This window comes from Tachysurus vachellii, chromosome 4 (assembly GCF_030014155.1).
Source record: "Tachysurus vachellii isolate PV-2020 chromosome 4, HZAU_Pvac_v1, whole genome shotgun sequence".
Taxonomy (NCBI): Eukaryota; Metazoa; Chordata; class Actinopteri; order Siluriformes; family Bagridae; genus Tachysurus; species Tachysurus vachellii.
In genome coordinates, this window is record NC_083463.1 from 29237298 (window position 1) to 29262370 (window position 25073).

General features: G+C 39.5%; 1 protein-coding gene across 1 annotated transcript in view; it reads left to right on the forward strand.

Moving 5' to 3' along the window:
- The window catches only part of LOC132844910 (voltage-dependent T-type calcium channel subunit alpha-1I-like), a 147773-nt gene extending 123032 nt beyond the window's left edge, over positions 1 to 24741 (forward strand). The window contains exons 26-37 of the mRNA XM_060868793.1: positions 86 to 237; positions 1094 to 1203; positions 2643 to 2776; positions 4150 to 4220; positions 7995 to 8073; positions 8313 to 8434; positions 8586 to 9041; positions 16042 to 16188; positions 18489 to 18623; positions 19957 to 20140; positions 22614 to 22834; positions 23398 to 24741. Coding sequence (XP_060724776.1) covers positions 86 to 237; positions 1094 to 1203; positions 2643 to 2776; positions 4150 to 4220; positions 7995 to 8073; positions 8313 to 8434; positions 8586 to 9041; positions 16042 to 16188; positions 18489 to 18623; positions 19957 to 20140; positions 22614 to 22834; positions 23398 to 24027 — 2441 coding nt within the window. The 3' untranslated portion in view covers positions 24028 to 24741. The remainder of the gene's footprint in view (positions 1 to 85; positions 238 to 1093; positions 1204 to 2642; positions 2777 to 4149; positions 4221 to 7994; positions 8074 to 8312; positions 8435 to 8585; positions 9042 to 16041; positions 16189 to 18488; positions 18624 to 19956; positions 20141 to 22613; positions 22835 to 23397) is intronic.
- The last annotated feature ends 332 nt before the right edge of the window (positions 24742 to 25073 follow it).

Sequence of the window (25073 nt, forward strand, 5' to 3'; positions counted from 1 at the left end):
ATTCTGGTGTCTGCCAATCTCACCCCAAGCCTCCCACTCCTTTCCCTTATGACTGATCTCTCGCTGTCTCTGTCTGTCTCTGCAGAGGCTCAGAAATTGCCCTACTATGCCGGGTACGGCCACGTACGCTTGATGATCCACTCGTTATGCACCAGCCACTACCTGGACCTCTTCATCACCCTCATCATCTGCATCAACGTCATCACCATGTCTCTGGAGCACTACGACCAACCGAAGGTCAGAACAGCACCTATGTGTCTTCCATCGGAGGATAAATTGTTGAATCAGACTTAAATATCAGATAATAGCAGCTCGTATTGATGGAAAAGTGTTAATATTTCTGAATTAATTAAAAAAGTAATATTCCTGACTTTTGTAGCATCAGCTTGAATTAATACAAATGCAAAAAAAAAAAAAAAAAAAAAAAAAAAAAATTTTGAGTTCATTTTAGTTTCATTAACTTTTGTTCTATAACATCATAGAAAATTTTGGAATTTAAGATCAAATAATAATCGAAGATTTGAATAAAAAATTGGAAATAGATAATTGAATAAATTAATCAAATGAAATAAAAAATAATTAATTAACAAACAAACAAACAAACAAACAAATAAATAAATAACTCTACAAAATATGTATTTTTTCATATATTTTTTTTCTCAAATGCCCCTCTCTCTCTCTCTCTCTCTCTCTCTCTCTCTCTCTCTCTCTCTCTCTCTCTCTCTCTCTTTGTCTGTCTTTCTTTCTTTCTCTTTCTCTCTGTCTGTCTTTATATCTCTCTTTCTCTCTGTCTCTGTCTCTCTCTCTTTCTCTCCCTGTCTGTCTGTCTGTCTGTCTGTCTGTCTGTCTGTCTTTATCTCTCTCTCTCTCTCTCTCTCTCACACACACACACACACACACACACTCTCTCTCTCTCTGTCTGTCTTTCGTTCTCTTTCTCTCTGTCTGTCTTTCTTTGTCTTTTTCTCTGTCTGCCTTTCTTTATATCTCTCTTTCTCTCTGTCTCTGTCTCTGTCTCTCTCTCTCTCTCTCTCTCTCTCTCTCTCTCTCTCTCTCTCTCTCTCTCTATCTCTCTCTCTCTCTCTCTCCTCAGTCTCTCGAAACCGCTCTGAAGTACTGTAATTACTTCTTCAGCTCCACCTTCGTGGTTGAGGCCACTCTCAAACTCATCGCCTTCGGCTTCCGTCGGTTTTTTAAAGACAGGTACGGCCGTCCTCCAGGCTAAATGCTGACACGGAGGCTACAAGTGCACACACATTCACACACGTAGTTCTGAGACATAATTAATGAAATACACTAATTATTCCCCTCGTTTCCCATCCTGTCCTGTTCTTTCCTGACTCACACACTCTGTTTTCTCAAGCTGTTGCTTGTACAGAGCGATGCTGCAATTACAGCAGTCTGTTACTTAATGCTTATTAATGGCATCGTGTTGCCTTTGACAAAATTGAGGGGGAAAAAGAAACTGACGTGTTTAGAAATTTGTGCATGTGAAAATTAGAAGCACGTGTAGTTTAAATTCTGCCTGATTTACAAACTGGAATAATGTGGACTGCTGCATCAGTGGTATAAAGATGAAAGGTGAAATTCGGGCAAATATTTATGTGACCTGTCAGCTACTGCTTTCCTTTCTTCCTTCCTTTCATGGATTTATTTCTTACCTATTTATCAGTTTCATCATTTGAGTGACAAGGCACAAAAACTCTTATTGTTAACACAGTTATTGTTAAACTTTTTTTTTTCTTTGATAAACACGATTTCGGGGGGCACGGTGGCTTAGTGGTTAGCACGTTCGCCTCACACCTCTAGGGTTGGGGGTTCGATTCCCGCCTCCGCCTTGTGTGTGTGGAGTTTGCAAGTTCTCCCCGTGCCTCGGGGGTTTCCTCCGGGTACTCCGGTTTCCTCCCCCTATCCAAAGACATGCATGGTAGGTTGATTGGCATCTCTGGAAAATTGTCCGTAGTGTGTGATTGCGTGAGTGAATGAGAGTGTGTGTGTGTGTGTGCCCTGTGATGGGTTGGCACTCCGTCCAGGGTGTATCCTGCCTTGATGCCCCGTGACCCGAGGTAGTTCGGATAAGCGTTAGAAGATGAATGAATGGTGGTTTATATAAAGCTGGTTTATATAAAGCGCAGCTTAACTTATCCAGGTATTTTTAGCTGACCTAATATAGGCCAATAAGAGCAAAGCGCTCAGCAGATCATCATTAAAATAAACTATAAAGAAGGAGAGTAAGATATACTTTTATTGGATAAATTATATATATTTGTTTACTCTATGTGAACTCTATTATATATTCGCTCCTTGAATCAGTCTCATTTAAAGGCAGTCAGATTTAATGAAAGTTTAATTTAATAAATAAAACACAGTGTACATATTTTAGAACATGGTGTTTGGTATTTAGTGAATCATCATGAGAAAAAAAAACTTACATTATTTATTGTTCTATGATTTAATATGGAAGACACAGTGGTTGCATTTCCATGGTGCAGAATCTTTTATTATTAATAATCACTCGGCTCATCTGGAACGATTACAACACAGACATCAGAATTTAGATCATGTCTATAATGAATAAATGAATAAACCTAAATCTTATTGTCTCTCTTTCTCTTCCTCATGCTTGCCATCTTTGGGTGCAGGTGGAATCAACTAGACCTGGCCATTGTGCTTTTGTCTGTGATGGGCATCACTCTGGAGGAGATCGAGATTAATGCCTCGCTTCCTATCAACCCCACCATTATTCGGATCATGCGGGTGTTGAGGATCGCCCGTGGTCAGTGTCTTGCAGAAATCCTGTTCTGTTATTGTGACCTTTGTAGATTTGTAGGATCTTAATGAATTACCGTATGTTGTTCAACATGCTGGTTATGAATTCTGAATCATTTGCAGGTTGAAGTTATTTGGGAAGTATGTTACTTAATACCTAGAATTTTAATGAACATTTCCTTCCTTCCTTCCATCCTCCCTCCCTCCCTCTCTCCCTCTCTCCCTTCCTTTTTCCATCTCCCTCTTTCTTTCTAACCCTTCTCCCTTTTCCATCACCCCCTTAAAATGCTTCCTGCCTCCCCCCCCTTGTCTCTTTTTGTATCTCCTCGTCCCATCTATCTCTTCCACTGAGAACAGACATAGATATCAGAGCTCAGTGAGGACCTTAGAGAAACCTTGGTGTAATTATACAGTACCAGCCCATAGCTACAAGGACTTTGGTGTCGAACAAGTCTTTTTTTTTCTTTGTGAACGCTGACTGCTGCTTGTCTGTAATACTAGAGAAAGCTTGTAGGTGCTCAGAGAGCAGCTTGGTGGGTTATAATGTTCCTGAGGATGGCTCTGATGCTAATTAATGGCTTTTACAGATGTCCAGAAAAGGTGTAGACTGGGCTCTGGGCTTCTCTGTGCCCACATCACGTTATGGATTCAAATTCTGACACTTGGTATTTTACTTTCCGCTGCAATTAGGACCAATGGGACCTCCATTAAAATGTCTCTGACTAAATATATATATATATATATATATATATATATATATATATATATATATATATATATATATATATATATATATCGTCGCTGTCGGGCGGAATCCTCGTATCTCCAAAACCGTTATTTTACAGGAAATTAAAAAAACGCCGTACCTTATCTGCAGTGCACAGGGTTTAGTCCGCGTTGCAGTGGATTGTCTTGCGCTAAATTCCTGTCCTCAGACGAGCACCAGAACTAGCGGGGGTCAAGATTTTTTTTTCTTTGAGCCCAGTGTTTTGAAGACATTTACCTCAGAAGACGTGTTGATTCGTTGCGACTCTTCTTGAGGAGAAATATGCCGCGAAGCTCTCCCACGGAGTGAGGAAGAGGTGGACAGTTGAAGTGTCCAATGGAGTTATGAGATTTGCGCTCAAGCTATTTTCAAGACTTTAGATTGGTTAATAACTTGTAAAAATAACAGACCCACGTGGGGACTGACCAATAGCATCGATATGTGAAAAAATATGAAATTGACAAAATTTGGACATACGAGGTTTCCGCCCGACAGCGACGATTTATATATATATATATATATATATATATATATATATATATATATATATATATATATATATATATATATAAAATATGGCACTATTTTACTTTGATTCTTTCCTCTGTTCATAGTACTGAAACTGTTGAAGATGGCCACTGGGATGCGTGCTTTGCTAGACACAGTAGTCCAGGCTTTACCTCAGGTAAATTAATCTCTCTCTCTTTTTTTTTCCTTCAAAAAGTCTTTCCTTTAAAGTCAATAAAGGCAAAAAATGAAAAGTCGTCTGTCCTGAAGACATTTACATCTACAGCATTTGGCAGATGCCCTTATCCAGAGCGACGTACAATAAGTCTCTATCATTGGATACATTAATTTTGGTTCTCTTAAATACTTAAGATACCATGAGTCTAAAACACTGTTCAACTATATATATACATACATTCAACAAACAGGGAAGGAAGTGCTAGTTGAAGTGTTTCATGAATAAGTTGGTCTTCAACCATTGTTTGAAAATAATCAGTGACTCAGCTGTCTCTGGACCCCTAGTGGGAGTTCATTCCACCACCTTGGTGCCAGAACAGCAAAGAGACTTGAAGACTTTCCTTTGGTGGAAAACATACTGTTACAAAGCGTTTGAGGCTGGAGTGTCTCTTCCATAAATGTCTGTATATCGAATTATACGCATTTCAATGCTCAACTAGATTTGTAAAGTTTGTCGCGACAAACTTTGATGTTGGCTTTGACGAAGCAAGTATTCACAACGGATGGTGCTTTTTGGAGGCAAGTGGATATAAGGGATTTTGTTGCTTTAGGAGGCAAGTGGACAGAAAGCTAGGCTGCCAAAACATTTTGAGGTAAGCGGAGACAAGCATGTGACATCATCCAAATACTCCTGAGGAAGTTTCCCACATTGGGCTGATTGTTTTGATATGTCACTTATCCATGTTGTGCTAATTTTTGATTTTCACGTGACATCACGTGACGTCATCAGAATACATGTGAGAAAGTTCTCCTCATTGTTCTGAGTGTTTTGATATGTCACATGTCCATGTTGATTTTGCATATTTTGGGGCGGGGCTGCGGCACAACCAGAAGGCCAGTCAGTACACCAATTTAAAAGCTTGGCCGAGTTTGGTGTAGATAGTTCGAAAGCTTGCCGAGTTATAAATCTCCAAATTTTATAATGGGAGTCTATGGGAAAAAAGAGACCCATTTTGAGACCCGGTACCGGAAGTACCGGTACTCGGATCGCTTAGAAAAGTAATAGCAACAAACTTCAGACCAGTGTCTACAACATATCTGAATTTGGTGCATGTGGCTCGAAAGCTCTAGGCCGCATTAAATTTTTATATTTATATTCTACAAAGCCAACATAATAACAATATATACTCAAATGTGTATTACTATATTTAGGCATATGGAACATTTTCCATACAAATCTCTTTGAATAAGTCGTTATACTATATAATACTACTACACCCTTGTAGTGGTTATGGATGTAAAATCAACGTCTGATCAATCAGATTTGAAAATCCAATCCAAAGCAACTGTGGAATAATATACTGATAATTGGACTAATAGAATCATATCACTTTTCTGATATAGACAAACCATGGGCCTTGAGCTATCCTTCTCCAGTGTCATACTCAAACCATAACACAAGGACAGTTTAGCTAACGGAAGAAAGAGAGGTTAATTGCATAGATAAATCATTTCCTGCCGCCCCGTGTGAGGAACATCAGAGAAGCCCAATATATAAAATGCTATAAAATCTATGACCTTCATTAGACATAACATACTCTGCTATGGAGTACACCCAAACTAAAGTAAAGTGAATTGTCACTGGGTTTCCTACTTATGAAAGTTTTATAATCGTTTAATTTATTTATTTTTGTACTTTTTTTTGCTGTAAAGTACAGCACACCCACACAGAGCTTATTGCTTATGCAGCAGTGTAAACTTCTGAAAGCTAATTAGCTGATCTTATATTTTCTGAGATGTTCTCCTCTGTTTAGTTCATAAGAGGAAAAGTAAATGTAACGTATCTATGCTCGCTTTTCCATTGTTTAGATCGCATTTTGAGCAATTTTTCCTTTGCACATTGTTTCGGAAATTCTCTCGGGTAATTTATGCAATTAGGGTCTAGACGTTTTTATAAAAAAGCTGCATCAGAGTTATCACCCATAGTTCTTTGCTGTGCTCTGTTAATCAAGCAGATATCTAACAGGCAAATGAAAGTTCTGCAGAATATAATTTGCTGTATTAATCATCAAGAGTTTTTGATGCAGTGTTTAGATTCTGGCATTTTTTTATGGGAACAGAAAAAAAATGGGAATATCTGTTCCAATTTTCTATTTGCGATACACTCTCTCTGATACAACAGAGAGCTTTATTTAATACATTTAGAGCATTTGGCAACACCCTTATTCAGAGAGAAACATTGCTGGTCCAACTTCGAACCAGCGCTCTGAACCTGCACCCGGTTCTTTCTGGTGGAAAGGGGGCAAAAGTTGGCTCAGCTGGGCCCTTGAAGCAGGCCCATCTTTTGCCCCCTTTCCACCAAAAAGAACTGGGTGCTGGTTCAGAGTTCTGGTTCGAAGTTGGTTCCACTGGCGAGCCTTCTAAGAACCAGTTTGTCTTTCCATGGGCTAGAGAGCCATCACAGAGCCAAGTCTTAAATCACTGTATACAACATTATACAGCAACGTTAGCGCAGCAGCGGCAAACACAAACACAACGTCGACAATGGCGGATGTTGTCTTCCTGTTCATGCTCATGGCTTTACGAACCTACAGTACATTTTTATCCAAACGCGGCGAATTCTGATTTAAAATGATTTAAAAATGGCGGTAACGATGTTCTCTTTTGTCTTGTTGGTCACGGTAGCCCCGACCCCAGCCCCTGACGCAAGCGGTTCTTAAGTCTGGACCAGCAATGTTTTGGAACCACTTTTCCTGGTTCAGAGCCGGTGCTTTGGGTGTCAAAAAAGAAAGAACTGATTTTAAATTAGTCTCTGGCTCTGAACCAGCACTCAAACTGCCTTGGTGGAAAAAGGGGCATTTGTGGACCTGGAATTCAAACTTTCCAAAACGCTTTAAACACTAAGCTACCACATCCCCAATATCATATCAGCTATGAATGATGATGTATTACCTACAGTCCTACAGTGTTTTCCAGTTATTGTGTGCCTTAATTGTTACTGCAATTTCTAACCTATTCAATATAAAATAGGGCATCAGTACAAATATATTCCTTCAGCACCTCAGGTGTAATTTACCAGGCTGAAAGAGATCACTGAGAATGGAGATTAGATTTCTTAATTAATACAACAAAAGTACATGCATTAGATTTGGGGTTGACTATCACTGTACGCTGTATTTGTATATTACGCTGCTTCATTATTCTTTGCAGATTATATCCAAGACATCAAGTCACTGTTCTCATAATGAAGCAGTCTGCACAAGCAAATTGTACTTAAAAAAAAAACTCATTAATTCAGTGAGAGTGATGTAATTTGTAAAGGAATATTTCTCTCTCCCCTGTTGAACCAGATCTACAGTGCTTCCTGTATTTTTGTTGGAACGACGCTAACCACAATCACAAAACCACAAAACCAAAGTCACGGTTTTCGTCTCATGGCCAATCTTGTTATATCAACAGCTTTATCCATCCCAGTGCATATTTCACTGCCAGAGTTAGATAAGATTTGTTTGCTGAGCTTCAGGACGTTTCTGTGTCTAATACACTTTCTACACAATGTTTTCTTAGGGGATTTCTATCTCAATATTACATACAGATCTACAGTTGTGTATTACCCTATTTAGGGGGGGAAAAAAACAGATATTTGTTTGCTTACTTATTCAGATGAGTCATTATTTGGTGACATCTTGTTTATTCTAAATGTCAAGGTAACCTTGATTTCAGTGCTTGTGATTACTGTAATTAGCTAATGGCATGCTGAATGACTGTGTTGCAGGTGGGAAATCTGGGTCTGCTGTTTATGTTGCTGTTCTTCATCTATGCAGCTCTGGGTGTAGAGCTATTCGGAGAACTGGGTAAATGCTGCTCATAATATAACTGACAGATGGCAAACATGTTGGTCCTACAACTAATGATGGTTTAAATGAGATTAGCAGCATTTAAGTTGTCAATATGATCCATGTTGGAAGTGTTAAAATCTGCTGGTGGCTGTACCGACTGGAAATGACTCTGTGTTGAGGCATTTAATTATAAAAAAGTTTAGAGACTCTCAGTCTGTATTTATCCCTTTGTTTATTTATTCTATCTATCTTAGTGTGCAATGCAGATTACCCGTGTGAGGGGATGAGTCGGCATGCCACCTTTGAGAACTTTGGCATGGCCTTCCTGACACTGTTCCAGGTTTCAACTGGTGACAACTGGAACGGGATAATGAAGGTGCATTAAAGAATTTTTGAGAATTGATTGTTGTTATGTATTTATTTATTTATTTGTTTGCTTGTTTGTGTCCAGAACATATAGCATGCATAGTTATTAACATGGTATCACAGAGTAGATCATTTTTTCAATCCGATTTTTTTCCTTCCAGGACACTTTACGTGAATGTCCACCAGGCGACACCTACTCCTGCAATGGCAGTCTGCAGTTCATCTCACCTATGTATTTTGTGAGTTTTGTGCTGACTGCCCAATTTGTGCTCATCAACGTGGTAGTTGCTGTGCTAATGAAGCACCTGGATGACTCAAACAAAGAAGCACAGGAGGAGGCGGAAATGGACGCCGAAATCGAGCTCGAGCTAGCGCAGGGAGGGCTGTGCTGCCTGGGTGGACTGGCAGCTGCTGCTGGGCCTGGCATCGGGATGGGAACTGGAGTTGGAGGAGGTGCAGGAGGTGGTGGATGTGGAGCAGAGAGGCCGGGTCTTGAGTGTGGAAGCAGACAGGCAGCCATGGTGGGGGCGCACGTGCATGCCAGCCAAAGCGGGTACACACCTCCAAGTGGTGGACATGAATCTCACAACCACAGGAAGCTTTACTCACCTGCACAGGTAGTCCAGTCATTACTGCTGCATGCAACTCTGCTGTTCAGCTCACAAAAATAACGATAATTAATGAAACTACTATCACATGATGTATCGCACATTATACCACAGTTGTGCTGAATTCGCAGTTATAACTTGAGGTGTTGATTGATTTTCAAGGTGTTGATTGATTTTCTGTTACAGCAGCTGTGACAGTATTGCTTGTTTCAAGGTTAATCACAGGGTTATATTAATGTGTCCATTCTAACTTAGTATAGTTTCTATAGTAACAATTCACATTTATATGGTGGAAAAAAACACATTATCTCATCTAAACCTCATACTAAGAAAAATTAAATAGTTTGCTATAGTGTCAGCATCTTATAATAGAGATCTTCAAATGTTTAGAAAAAACATCCCCAAAGGCAAAACTTTTTACCTGTGAGTGGAGTAAACATGGTTGAGTGGTTACCAGACTCTTACTTTGAAAGTAGTTGGTTCTCGTGGTTGGATCTTCTTCTTTGGTTCATGTTTATTTACAATAAGTACTACCTTCATCTAGATCTGGCCTACAGGACTAAATTGTCAGTTGTTCTTTATTTTAGAAGCTTGATCTTGTATCTTAGTGGTTCGTTCATTTGCCAGCGATCTCTGGGGTTGGGGTTCAAGTCGGGGTTGTGTGCTTGGAGTTTGCATTTTCACCCCATACTCCTTTGTTTGTTTGCCACCCTGCCCAGGGTGGGTTCCTGGGGATAGGCTTCGCGGTCATTATGACCCTGTGTAGGATAAGCAGTACAAAAAATACATGGATGGATCTTGATAACATAATTACTTTTCATCAAAAATTTTTTGTGCAGAATTAGCCTCAAGCCAAACTAATATCATGATTTATAAATTTTCCATTTTTTTCTTCAGATTAAAAATGTATCTTGACAATTGATCGACACTCTGCAGTAGTGGAGGTATATACAGTAGTTGTGTTAATAGGAATGGGAAAACTTAATGGACTGATATGTGGATTTAGCATGCAGGAAGATTAGAGCAGCAGAATATAATGAACTGATACTGAAAGAGAGTAGAAGGGACACTCTGTACCAGATACTGACAGAATGAACATGAGGTAATGGTTTTCTGTTCTCCAACACCACCCCAACCACCACCACCATCATATACTACCCCACCCGATCTGAATGTACCTCTTCTTACTCAAGTATGAGTCACTGGTGCTTTTGTTGCAGGTGCCTGTTAGTTTTGGACCATAGCTAGATTGTTGTCTCGACTTGCTCCTTGTTCTATTAATAGTACTGTGCTAAGAATAGCACAGACCGGCCTCTTGCAACAGCACCTGTGGATTGCAGTGATTGTGAAATTTAAAATGCAGCACCAACAAGACCAATCTCTTCACTCGATAAACACGGGAACATGATTGTGGTCGGGGTGTATTTATGAAGGCTATCTGGTAGCAGCAGACAAACGGAGAGGAAGATGGGTGCGAAGTTGAACTGATAATATGTTGTGTAATGAAGCATCTGAGCGAAGAACCAAGCAAAGCAAGAAAAACCAAGGAAAAGAGCACCAGAATGACAAACAAGCGTCAGTCAGTTTTACCTAACACTTACTCCTTGGAGCTTCTATGCAATATGCTATAATCTAGTCTAGAGACTGTCCTATGCTTGGCCCAGTGATCTCTGCCTAGTTGCTTTGCCCATGGATGCTGGCAGGCAGGCTCGGTTGGGTATTTCAGAACAGCTTATCTCCTGGACGTTTTATGACAGTTTATGAGAGTTTCTGGAGTTACCATTCACCCTGCAAGTTTGTAAGGTAGTTCGGCAGGTAGAAATGCTCTTTAATTTGTTAATAAGAGAAGCCAGATGAGAAATGCCGGACGATATTTGAGTCGATATTAAAGCTACAGTAACTGAAGTAACACTTGAAACCAGTTTTCTTTCAACCACAAGGAACATTTCAGACCACACAGCACTTAAAACCTTAAGAGTATATAGGCTACAACAGCAAAATAGGCATAGGCTTGTCAAAACTGAACTGTTGAAGATCAGAAACGGTTTGGGGGATGGTTTTCCATGCATTACAGACTCCTCCCATTCTGAAGCTCTTGGCCTTTATATGTATGGCTTACAGTATGATTGTGCTGCTGCTACATTACTGTCTGGTGAGATAATTGCATGAATGTGCAGCTCTACAAGATTTCCCAATAAAGAATAATCTATATATGGAGTATAATTCAAAGACCATTCATTCATTCGTTCATTTTCTACTCCTTATCCGAACTACCTCGGGTCACGGGGAGCCTGTGCCTATCTCAGGCGTCATTGGGCATGAAGGCAGGATACACCCTGGACGGAGTGCCAACCCATCGCAGGGCACACACACACACTCTCATTCACTCACACAATCACACACTACGGACAATTTTTCCAGAGATGCCAATCAACCCACCATGCATGTCTTTGGAACGGGGAAGAAACCGGAGTACCCGGAGGAAACCCCCGAGGCACGAGGAGAACATGCAAACTCCACACACAAAAGGCGGAGGCGGGAATCGAACCCCCAACCCTGGAGGTGTGAGGCGAACGTGCTAACCAATAAGCCACTTTGCCCCCATTCAAAGACCAATAAAACCTAATTAGACTATTAATGCATTGTCATTCTTTAGCTTGTGCACATAACACCCACAGTGTTAAACAATGCTATCTAATAAAGCACTATTCCATCCTTTAATAAATAACTTTATTAGCAATGGCATGCTTGCAAATTGACTTAGTCTGTCATTGCCAGAGTAGCATAATTAGTGGGTTGGACTGAGCCTGAGAAGTAAAACATATATAGAGAAAGATGGAAGACAGCAAGGTTGTCCCTCTCTCTCTCTCTCTGACTCTGCAAGCCCAACATCATAACCAGCTGTCCCTGAATGAATTATGGCTGCTTGTTTTTGGGCTGTTAAAGTTTAATACTTGCTTAATGAGTTTTTTATCATAAAACTGAGAACAAAAATGTGCCAGCTTTGGAAGTAAAGAAATTATGCAGTTTTCAGCTATATAACGTTTGCTTAATCACTACTGTTTATATTACCACCACAGAACTTGTCTGATAAAGGGTTTGCACACCAGCTGTATCCTGAATCCAGACAGATTGCAGGTTTTCTGGTTCTATCATGTTAAACCAATAGTCCATACCAGCTCCGAAACACGAGGCAGTTGAGTGGTCAGGTGATCAGTACTACACATACATTACACAAGCCTAAACAGTAAACACCCTATAGTCAAAAGCCTAATCAAGGCAAGCCAAGGATTGGAATCATCACTGGCCTAATGCTGGAGCAAGACTTTTGTAAAATGTATTTGCCAGGCTGCGTTATTTAAAGGTACAGTAGCTGTCTGATTGCAATCGTTAGTAATCAGGTAACTAAGCTGGTATAGGTGTTTGACTTGTGGGCATGTGATGAGGTCATGCACTGAAGATCATTGGAGTTCAAACACATCTGCTTTGGGAGTTGCACACACTGGCATGACAACGCATAACAAGAAAGACCTTTCAGAATACATTTTTAAAGTTTTGACAACGAAGCTATTTGTTAATCATGGATGAGTGTGGCTAAGAATCTCACGATTTGCTGCTACAGACATAGTTTGATATTTGACTGTGTGCAAATTTCTTAACTCTAAACACTTATGCTCAGACATGTGCTCTGTATTAATGGCTGCGATAAACACCCAAAGATTTCCAAGCACGATTGCAAGTACTTGCACAAAATTGTGTAGGGTGCAAAGAAAGTGTTGTGTATTGGCTGTACAGTGATGTACTGAAGGGACTCTTTATTTCTATGCAACATATCATGCTGAAAAACATAATGGGAATGTACTGTTAATATGTGGATGATGTGCTGGAACCCCCCAAAAAAGATGCAAAGACTGCTGAATATCCTTCACCCTTACAGTCTGCTCTATATAGCAGAAAGGATAGAAACAAGGATTGGAATCAAGGGGTCTGATGGCAAGGGTAAATCCTACACTGTACCTTCAGCCCTTCAAGCAACAAGTACAACTTTGCCTGACCTTTAACTGCACATGGAAGGCAAGGATCATACAGTATTGTCTTCTGTATGTCTTAAAAGGTGGCAGGTCTGATCCGAGTCCTACTTGATGGGCTTTAGATACAATCCAGGATTTAACCATGTCACCAGGAAGGATGGACCTGATCTTTAAACTTTAACATGGGAATCTATTGTAAACCGCTCACTGGGAGGGTGAGGGACGTTAGGAAAACTATGAAAAATTGTGCATCTGCATTCTGAATCAGTTGAAAGAACTGATTGCCATGTGTGGGTGGACTAGTTAGGAGTTGTAGCACAACAATAGTCAAGGTGTATTCAGGTCTTGGGACAACACAGAGTGCCGTTGATGAGGGAATATGCTGAAATGCTCTTAATGGTAATGATATACAAAAGAATTTTCATTATTGAGTTAGAGTTTGTCTAGGGCAAGGATGTCTTGACACCCTCCACTGAAAGACATGCGTCGAGACCCTTGCTTGCATCTAATGGGTCTAGGATGCATCAAGACCGCTTCGAGACCTTGGCCTATATGTACTTGGATGTGTTTTTGTTAGCGACAAAACAGTACTTTTTACAGAAATGCATCAGCCAGATACTGAGGTATAGCCAAGGGCGTCGATTTGGGTAGGGACGGTAGGGACATGTCCCTACCAATATCCAGGGAACACTCAATTGTCCCTAGCAATAATTCCACCAAGCCTATATATATTTATACATAACCACTGATGTCCGTCTGGGTCTTGTGCTTATTTACTTATTTCATTTAACATTTATCCAGGAATCATTAAATAAGATTAAAAATATTTTACAACGGCGTTCTGTAAAAAATAGCGCAACTTGTGGAACACAAACGGTTAACAGATCTACCCCCTGCGGTATGTGAGTAAGAAAGTATTCTTCTAACAACAGTTTTATGCACAAAACACGGGGAATGTTGTCCCCACCAATGTCAAATAAATTATGTCCCCACCAATGTCAAAATCAAACTTACGCCCTTGGGTATAGCTGATAATCTGATATCATGTCAAAGCTTTGTTCAGTTTTGCATGAGGTGATATGAAAATTCTCTAAGGAGATCGTAGGATCATGGCATAGAAATGCATCAAATGCATTTGTGTTTCTTTTTGGGATGTTCTTACAAAAGATACCAAAGTACATAGAATGCATAGCATAAATATTGTAGAGGCACATCTCTGAACTCAAGGAATAATGTCTACTGTGTTTGGCTGGTATCCAACCAAATATTGCCGAAGTACAGTGTAGAAATTAAAGGGTATGTTATGAGGTGGTAGATTCCAGGTGTGGTGTGTTGGACTGGATTTGGTGACGGGTGAGTTCTGTCAACAATCAGTATATATGGAGTTACAAAGGGTATATAAGAGGGTAAGAAGGGTCTAAGGACAAAGAGGCAAGTGTTGGCTGATAAACAGTGCCAGTGATGGTGTGTCTGATGTGGCAGATCAATGCCCACTCTGCTGCTTCTCACCTGACGGCTTCCAGGATTGTTGGACGTGCATGATCATGCATGAATGACTGGCTGGGAATACGGCTCACTGAACACCAGCAAAAATAGTGCCTCTGCCTCCATCAACTCACAGGGAACAAAGAGCCTGTCAGCCTGTGTGGAAAAGATGGAAACAGAGATCATTTGGGTTTATTCTTTATGCTTTTATCTCTCTTTTCTCCCCAATCACGCATCAGAAATGAGCTATTCAGTCAGTCATAATCACAACTCAACAATATTTGCACAAAATCACACTGCTGAAAACATTCATACAAGCTTGCTTACTTTCTAAAGGCACACCTCACTGACCCCTGGGTAAAATAATCAAAGACTCACAGTCCAATTAACTAGATTGCCTCGAATTTCTTAAGTGGTAGTGGTCTTATTAATAAGACACAGGGGATGGCCTGGAAGGCCCGCTACACTCACCATTTAATCAGCAGTCTTCATTTTAATGGTGACACATTATTAATAGGACACATGCAGGGTTTTCTAGTACCTCTCTGTGCCAGGCAGAAATGCTACTAAAGGACTGCAATATAAAGTTCTGATTAATCTCTTCCACTAGAGGCCACGAGAGAAATAGAGGAAATTGCATGCATGTATGAGGAAAGGTTTCAATGTAGTGAGGACCACTTTGTGCATTAATCTCAACCGGGAGACTCTTTGTATATAATGTGTTATAAATGGGAAGTCACCTGAGGATGGTGTCATGTTCATGACCTTAATATTCCCACAACAGTAACAGATGTGTACTGATTTTCTTCTTAAGACTCATAATTATAAATGCCAGACAACCATAATTTGCCAAGTACTTTACCGATGCCCATAAAACTCCAAATCTCACACAAAGCTGAATGGTGAAAGAGTGCCATTAAATGAAAATTCTCCAGCAGTGCAGCTCAGTCACTGAAGTCACCTTCCACAACCAGATGCACACTAACTGTTATTGAATCTCATGATTCTTATGTTTTGTTTATTTGTTTTGAATTGTTTTTGTTTTTTTTTTTTAATTTTTACTTGCCTGAGTAATTCATATATAATATTTTTATCACGTTCACCTCACATCTCCAGGGTTGGGGGTTCGATTCCTGCCTCCGCCTTGTGTGTGTGGAGTTTGCATGTTCTCCCCGTGCCTCGGGGGTTTCCTCCGGGTACTCCGGTTTTCTCCCCCGGTCCAAAGACATGCAAGTAGGTTGATTGGCATCTCTGGAAAATTGTCCATAGTGTGTGAGTGTGTGAGTGAATGAGAGTGTGTGTGTGTGCCCTGCGATGGGTTGGCACTCCATCCAGGGTGTATCCTGCCTTGATGCCCAATGACGCCTGAGATAGGCACAGGCTCCCCGTGACCCGAGGTAGTTCGGATAAGCGGTAGAAAATGACTGAGTGAGAGTGAGATGAGACCCGCAAACAAACCCAATGATGATACTCTCGTGTGTGTTTGTATGCAGGAGAACCTGTGGCTGGACAGTGTTTCTCTGCTGATTAAGGACTCTCTGGAGGGCGAGATGCAGATGATTGATAACCTGTCAGGATCTGTGTTTCATCACTACTCTTCCCCTGCAGTGTGCAGAGGTTGCCGGTGCCAGCCTACAGAGGTAACACACACACACACACACACACATACAACATATTGCACACAAAGGACGAACATGCCATATTATTTATGCATTAACATAAGCATGGTGAGTCACCACTGTCCAAGGGCTGTGTTTAAAGCTTAAGTTAAGCAAATGTAGTGACGATTTAATCACCTGCAGTCTCAGACAATGTGTCATGCTGAGATACATGGTTTCCTACACACTTAAAAAATGACGCTTTGACATTTAAGGCTGATATTAAATACTTAAATATGACACTGCTAATCCATTGTTTAATTAGTATTTTCGCTTTAAAGTTCACAGACGATATCAGAGAAGAAACATCTCATCTTATGCTTATCTCAAAGATTAAATTATTTATGGATAAAAGTGAGCTATAGCCAAGTGTTTTGGTCAGTTTATACTTTAAACCATGGGCAACATTTTTAAATATGACAGCACATCAAAGGAACAAAAATAAATAATAAATAAACAAATTTTTTATCCAAAATAGCTAGCTAAAATAGCCAACATCTCACACTTAATTTAGGATTTTATGACCTCAGTTTAGTATCTTCTTCCTGTTGTGTGCACCGTGTAACTATCCGTAAAATAAAAATAACAAAATTTTGAAAATGCAAAAAATATGATGTGCTGGATCGAGTGTTATTTTATAAGCTAGCAAATAATGAGGCTAGAAGCCATTCAGATCCATTCAGATCCATTTATTTATTTATTTATTTATTTATTGCCATAATGTGCTCACCCAGCGAATTCTTCATCACCAAAGATCTGTCACATTCGTTAAACTTCAATCCAAGTTGAGAGCCATTAGCTACCCAAAGACAATAATTAACGCAGTTTCCAGCCTGAATTGCTGGTATAAATGTTCGTTTGTTGGTCCGTTGGTTCAGATTGCTTTCTCAGGACGAACGAACTGCTCCTGAGTTCTTTTGCAGTTGGTTGTTTTGGTGTGATAACTATGTTCTGAAACAAACTCTCCAAATGATCCAGGTGAGAAAAATACCCTTAAACAGAATTTACAGTTATTACAACACAACTAATATGCTAGACTGGCCTCAAGACTCGAATTTTCTTGTTATTGGTTAGCATGACCAATGAATAGCATGAACAACAAATTATAAAGTACAAATTATTATTATTCATGTTGAATTTGTTACAGTTCATTAATAACAGTGCTGGGACTTAAATCATATGATACATTGATGATTTTTTTTTTCTTCTGCAGACAGCTTATTTACTATGTGTAGAAAAAAGGCCTTTTGAGCTGAATGTATGCCAGTCGTAGCTAAACTGCAGGACAAACGCTTAAGTGACAGCTTTACCTTTGTCATTCAGTTCATCACTGCTCAAGCCTATATTTTTGTGTGTGCATCAGTCCATTTTAGATCAATCTTCTGCACTTATTGGATTCAGCACAGTGACCAGAAAGCCTTATATTCAGTAGATTTCCTCATGTCCCCCAAAGGGGGCAGGCTGATATTACGTTAGTAAGCGTACAGGTTCTCGGAAATTGAAATGCCATGAGCCGTAACTTCTCTGCACTGCAATTCCCAGTCTGCTTTAGTCATCTACTCAGAGCTTCCTGCTAAAGGAGCTACGGAAATCCATTTTTACACACACATTTTATGTGTTATCAGCCTGGATCGGACAGATGTGTAAAAATTGCTAGGTTGTAAATACGTGTGACATATAAGATATTAGCATATTAGCATATTAAAGGATGTGATGGAATTTACAGTATACACTCCACCGAGTCCACTCCAACGTATGTATGTATGTATATGCAAATATATACATACAGTTGTAAATGAGGAATGGTCCAAAAAATGAACAGAATCAATGGCAGAGATTTGTACATGAAGGGATATGGTGCATCGTAAAAAAACAGGAAATTGGAATCAGTCGAGAATCATATAGCATCAAGGTAGCTAAATTTGCAATACAGTACAGTATACAACACCGTGACTTAACAGAAATAACCAGCTAAGTTTGTAACGTATAGGAAACAGGAAACTTCCCATCTCTCAGAGGTCAGTGCTCGTTTCGGCGCTGGAAAAAATGTCCAATCTAACTAAACTAGTAAACTTTTACACATGACAGTCCACACTAAAGGAACAAATGTATGTAGTAATTATATAAGAAAGGAAATTAAATAAAGTTACAATTCTGGTGGATCTCAAAAGCCCGACAGAATGCAGTGTTTCTGATAGGGAAATTCGCTTATTCTCATCAGTTCCTGTTTACATTATCATCTCAAACTTGTACGTGCACTGCACATGTTCTTATTTCTAAAGATCCGCTTGGCTGAGGTGGAGCAGGCTTCTTTGACGTCAGAGCAGCTCTCAGACAAGTCGTCATCTCCAGCCCTTCCTGATGACCTCAGTCTTGATGACCACAGTGTGTACCAGCTAGCTGTCAGAGACATGAAGGTACAGTATATAGACACAGACAAGCTCAGGTGTATGAAGAGAGATCTAGCAATCAAGCAAACAAATAAATAAACCAATAAACCAACCACCTAATAAACAAACAAACAAACAAACAAACAAACAAACAAACAAATAAATAAATATTCACTGACAAATATTTCAAAATATTTTTAGTTAAAAAAAAGCCAATAAATGCATAAATAAACACATACTGTACTAATACATTAAATTGTAATAAATATCATCTAAATAGCTACAATATTTCTATAAGCATTTTCCATCTTTTTCATCAATGGTCGATTGTTATATTTTTATATTTTTTATAATTTGTATTAAAAAATACTTTTTTTAATTCACTATTTATTGCTGTCCGTTCTTCCTTTGAGCAAGGAAGCTGAAGTTCAAAACACAATTTATTTATTTATTTATTTGTTTGTTTATTTGTTTGTTTGTTTGTTTGTTTATTTGTTTATTTATAATTAACTACTATTTTGGCAAACTGGCCCCCCTTTTTACAGCTGTCCAGTAGCCTCTTCCTCAAGGCCTCAAGGGATATCACTCTGGTCTCTAATTATCCTATTTCTTAATTGCCTAAGTAATCTTCATTTACATGCTTTATTACCTGATGAGCTAATCAATGCATGTTAAATGACCTAATTATCTAATCAGTGTTCTCACACTGGTCTATTCTTTGAGCTCTTGGGCATATCAGCCAGGTGGTGATGCTGATTGTCACACTTCTTCAGGCTCACTTTGATGATTTTTCTTTTACCGAATCACCGCTAATTTAATAGCCGCTGCATAACAAGGAGAATCAGATGGGTCCAATAGCACGTTTTTTTGTTTGTTTGTTTGTTTTTCCCTTAAATCATCATGTCAAAACGTTAAATTGCTCCATTGAAAGATGCTGGAGGTAGAATTTCAAACCAAAGTGTCAATTACAACGGTCGGATCTTTAAAAATGCATTTCAGGTTAATTTCAACTTTGATTTAAAAAAAGGCAGTGCTGAAATTTTAATGTATTAGTGTCAGACTAACAGGCACAGAATAATGATATAGTCTTTTGTAAGAGTGTTTAATTTGCCATCAGCTGCCTTCAGGCGAACCCAAAGGTTCAGTGCTGATATGTAGATTAGCATATGGCTCAATCTTTACACAGTGCTAATGAGGTTATGATGTAGCTATGTCATAATCCATGGCTAAATAAGAGTTTAACAATTTAATCGTAACAACTGTTGAGGAAAATGATTTTATTATTTTTATTTTAGCAGTTCTGAATGCTAATTTTGTCTCATGAGACCATCCATGTTAATATGGATATCCATATTTCCAGGAGGAGAGAGGGAGCAGTACCTCTCAGAGCTTAGAAGAGCTTCAGGCCACACCGGCAGAATGCAGGGGGTCTCATCCCAAAAGTCGAGCTTTCAGCATGGGGAGTGAGAGTGGAGACAGGCTTCCTAATTTAGAGCTTCAGAATGAATCAGCATGTCTTCAGCATGTGCCATCTCAATGTCCAGGTTAGTGACCATCTATAATGACCACATGGCTCCATGAACAAACGGATTTTAAAACACTTCTGTATTATTTCTTGTAATCGGGCAGTAGACACAGTGAAAAATAAAGTTAAAGCTAAAACAAGTAATCAGTGATTGGTTGCTAGGAATAATAGTGGTCATTGGTTGCTGGGAACAAAAGTGATTAGTAGTTAATTGCTGGGTACATTAGTAATTGCTGGGTAAATTAGTGATCATTGATTGGTTGGATCAATAGTGATTAGTGATTGATCAATTGCTGGGTACAATAGTGATTACTGATTGGTGGGAACAATAGTGATTATTGATTGGTGGGAACAATAGTGATTAGTGATTAACTGCTGGGTACAATAGTGATTAGCGATTGGTGGGATCAATAGTGATTAGTGATTGGTGGGAACAATAGTTATTAGTGATTGGTGGGAACACTAGTGATTAGCGATTGGTGGGAACACTAGTGATTAGTGATTTGTGGGAACAATAGTGATTAGTGATTGGTGGGAACGCTAGTGATTAGTGATTGGTGGGAACACTAGTGATTGGTGGGAACACTAGTGATTAGTGATTGGTGGGAACAATAGTGATTGGTGGGAACACTAGTGATTAGTGATTAAATGCTGGGTACAATTGTGATTAGTGATTGATGAGAACACTAGTGATTGGTGGGAACAATGGTGATTAGTGATTGGTGGGAACAATGGTGATTAGTGATTGGTGGGATCAATAGTGATTAGTGATTAACTGCTGGGTACAATTGTGATTAGTAATTGGTGGGAACAATAGTGAATGGTTGCAGGATCTGTAGTGATTAGTGATATGTGATTGGATGTTGGGAACTGTGGTAATCAGTGATCAGTTGGTTTCACTTGAAAGCCACATTTGCTTAAACGTAATAAAGGTCTTTCAAGTAAAAAGGGCAGCTTATAACCAAGAAACTGCAGAGTCATCTGTTCTGAAAGCTTTTCCCCTGTCAGAAATGTTCGAGTTAAAGCTTTGCTGTAGATGTTTTAACACAATTTACTGACTCTTCCATAAACACTTCATCTCCTTAGACTTCAAAATGATTTAATCCTAATAACCACACACACACAGACACACACACACAACACCCTCATATTTTGCAAGCAGAAAGCTAATATATGCTACAGTATGTGTTTATTATATACGCACTCTGTGATTGAACTTGAAAAATGGAAATGTTTTATAGCCCTAACTTCTTTAAATGCACAAAGCACTGCCAATTTTTTGGGGGGCAGGGCATGTTTATTTATAATGCTGCCAACTGGGAGCTTTCAGTAAATACCAGATTTCTGTTGACTTTGAGTTCAGCGAAGACGTAAAGGCTTTTTACAAGCAAGCAGCTTGTAATTAACATTAATGAATTCTGACATGAGGTGAAAGCACTATTGTGTATTGTTTTACTGGCGATCAGGAGAAGTGTAAAAAAGGGAACTTAAGACTGATGCTTATTTATGCAAGGAAGGTGATTAGTTATGCATAAAGCCATGGCATGAAATATTCTTACATTCCTGTAATGGGTCAAATAGAGGCACAGCTGACATAATAGCTGCGAATTTCAAGTCAATGAGTGGGATAATCCCCGTTTAGAACTGTCAGGATGGCCGTTTCTGTAGCAAAGCTGTGTAACAAATGTGTAATTAATGAGAAAGTCATGATGTGCAGAGAAGGTCATCCATGATTCAAGATGATTTCCACTTTGCAGCTCAGAATTCATACTCACCGATGGTTGTCAGATTGAGTCTCTCAGCTGGGGAGCCATTAGCTTTTACTTCTACTCACTGTACGTGTGTGTGTGTGGTGACCGTGCATGATGTTACCCTGCCTGTATAGAGTGTGTAACTGTCTGATGACCAAGTGCTAACACACTGACAGTCTCTGAGTGTGTGTCTCTGTGTGATGTCTGACTGTCTTTACTATCTGTTGGGGCATTTTGTGTCTTATTTATTAATATTTTTTAATATTATTTCCAACAAGCTGTCCACATGTTTATCACGCCTGACTATAGCTAGTATGATAAGCAACATGCTAAAGTATAAGTAAAAATAGATGATGTTGAATAACCCTTTGGGAGCTATTTAGGAAAAGTAATTTAACATGCTAATGTTTACAAAACTTAACTAGTTATCAAATTCAACATGCTAATAAAAAATAAAAAAAAAAGCATAACTAGGATCTACATTTATCCTATTTTTGTACATCCGTTTTTATTTATCAGTTTTTTTTTTATAGAATCCTAAAGGACAGGTCTTCAATTTGTTTTGAAAATCTGTGCATGCAATGGTAGAAGATATAATAATAATATGTATCAGTAACAGTGGTTATGTAAACCAATTATCGTGATGCATTGAAAATGATGACATTAATCTGTACTCTGATCAAGCTGGAGAAATTTTTCATGCCCTTCTATGTGCTGGCTTGTTGAACGCCTCTGCAGCAGATGGTGAGCAAGGAAGCAGTAGCAGCAGAAGAGACAGGAGGATGCCCTCTCCTCTCTTTCATCTCCCGGCAGAGTTCTTCCACCCAGCCACAGCCGTGCCCCAAGGAAACCTAGCCTCGGGTATGGCGCGGGCAGTGCGACCTGGCTCTAGGCTTGCTTCCCCAGCCTCATGGGCATCGCTTCGGTCACCCGGAGCCAACAGCAGGGTCATGGGCTCACAGGTACAAGATGTTTCAGATTAGGATGTCTAAATTTAACTCCTTAGTGTCTTACGCATATGCTGTCTTGAACTACATGGCCAAAGATATATTGACATGTGGTATCTTTTAAGATTTCCTCACTGTTACCTTCACTGTTCTGGGATTGCTTTCCACTAGATTTCAGAGCATGGTTGTAGGGATTTGTGCTTATTCAGATACAAGGGCAGACTTACAGTATGTTTGGTGAGAAGGCCACCAAATATAATTTGAAAAGTCAAGCACATGGCTTTGAGTAGGACAGTCATGATTTTCCACACCAAACTTGGCAAACCATGTGTTCATGGAGCTTGATTTGTGCACAGAGGCATTGCCATGTGTGCTTCCAACTTTGTGGCAGCAATTTGCGGAGCAACCACATATGGGTGTGATAGTCAGGTGTCAACACTTCTTTGGTGATGTACTGTATTTAGCTGACTAGCTACAAGCATGTGCCGTTATTCATTGCTCAGCATTGTGCACTATAGAAAAAATACGATAACTTTAATCAAAATAAATAATTTTATTGTATATTTTTTGTATTTCAGCCACCATCCCACAGTGACTCATCATTAGCCACAGGAAGCTCTGAAGTCCGCCTGCAGACCATGCTGGAGCGAGGCATCAACTTTAACGCAACTCCGAATAGAGAACTGTCTTTACCTCGGCCTCTGCTTTGCCCTGTACCCGACGAAACCCTCCCTTGCTTGGATCTCAACCTGAGACTACATCCTAACCAAACCTGCTTCTCTCTCCAGCTCACCAGGGGGCGCCAGAGGAGTCAAAGCAACTGTGATGACAGCCCCCGCCTCAACAGGCTGAACTCCATAGAACCTTCGGGTGAGGACACAGGGATCGGAGGAGGATTGAGTCAAGCATTTAACAGCGAAAATTTATCAGAGACTATCAGCAGCCTTTCACTAAGCTCGTTGCTCATACCTAGCTCACTGGCACCACCACTGGCCAAAAAGTGCAACAGCACTGGGAGCTTAGAACAAGGGAACGTGTTGGCACGAAATAAAAATGGACGGCACCTTCGTAGCACAGACCAACATGAGTACCTTTCAAATCTCTGGACAGAAGAAAAAGACGGACAGGACGGGAAGAAAGGGATTGCAGGTTTGGGGGTCAAAAGCTCCAGTCAAACAATGGACTCCAGCTCTAGGAAGAACAGATGAAACTCGTGAAATTGTGTTTTTTTCTCTTCTTGATCGCCTCTCTTTTGAGAGTGGGACTTCTCTTAGTCTTTCATTCGTGACACGTCCGTGTTTTGTGTAGCCCTGGCAGACAGGTCAAGCTCATGTGAACAGGAGGACAGGAAATAGACGAGGACCAGAAGAAAAGTTAAATCTACAGAGAACCAAAAAGAGCTGGCCGGTTAGTTGGGCATTAATTCAAAACATGGAGCAACAAAAAAAAAAAACAGCTAATATTATGAATGAATGTGCAGAAGAATCTTTAGTTGATCGAAATTTGGATGGCATTTTTATGGCTGTTTTTTTCCCCATGAAATTTGACCTGCATCGAACCTCTGTCGTGCAAAAAGGTGACATTTCAGGAAAGAAGCCCTGTGGTGTCTCTTCGAATGTAGGACTTTTGATGTAAGATGACGGGATTTTATATCATTCACAAAAAAGGTAGCAATTATCAATCTTTTAGAAGCTTCCCTTAGTAAATTAAAGATAAATGGTGATTCTTTTCTAGGTGTGACCCTCAGTATTAGAATTTTGTCAGTGTGTATGTAAGTTTCTGTGTCAGGAATTATTAATTATTCTTAAATTAAAAAAAAAAAAGGAGGGCTAATTTAAAATTTAAAAGTAGCTAGATTTTATTAAGAAAATATTTGGAACGTTATATATATTAAAAAAAAAAAACGTCAGATTTCTGATTCTCTGTTGGACATTATGGAATATTCTGAACTTGGAGCTCTGGGTAAATAAATGTACAGAAAAGAAATACGGAGAAAACAGATGAAATGAAGACGTCTTGATGATTGTCTGCTTGTTTGGATGAGACTGGGTGAGATTCATGCATGAGAGCTAAAAGAGAAACAACGGTATTGTACCATAATGATGTCAAAAATGAAGAGTTTTATTTATTTTTACAAGTAATAGTACCTAATCTTCCTCATCCACATTGTACGTTACATTTCTCAGAAGTATTTGCAGTTTAAAATGCAATGCAAAGGATCTTGATTTTGAAAGAAAGTAAGGGTCCGGTGTCT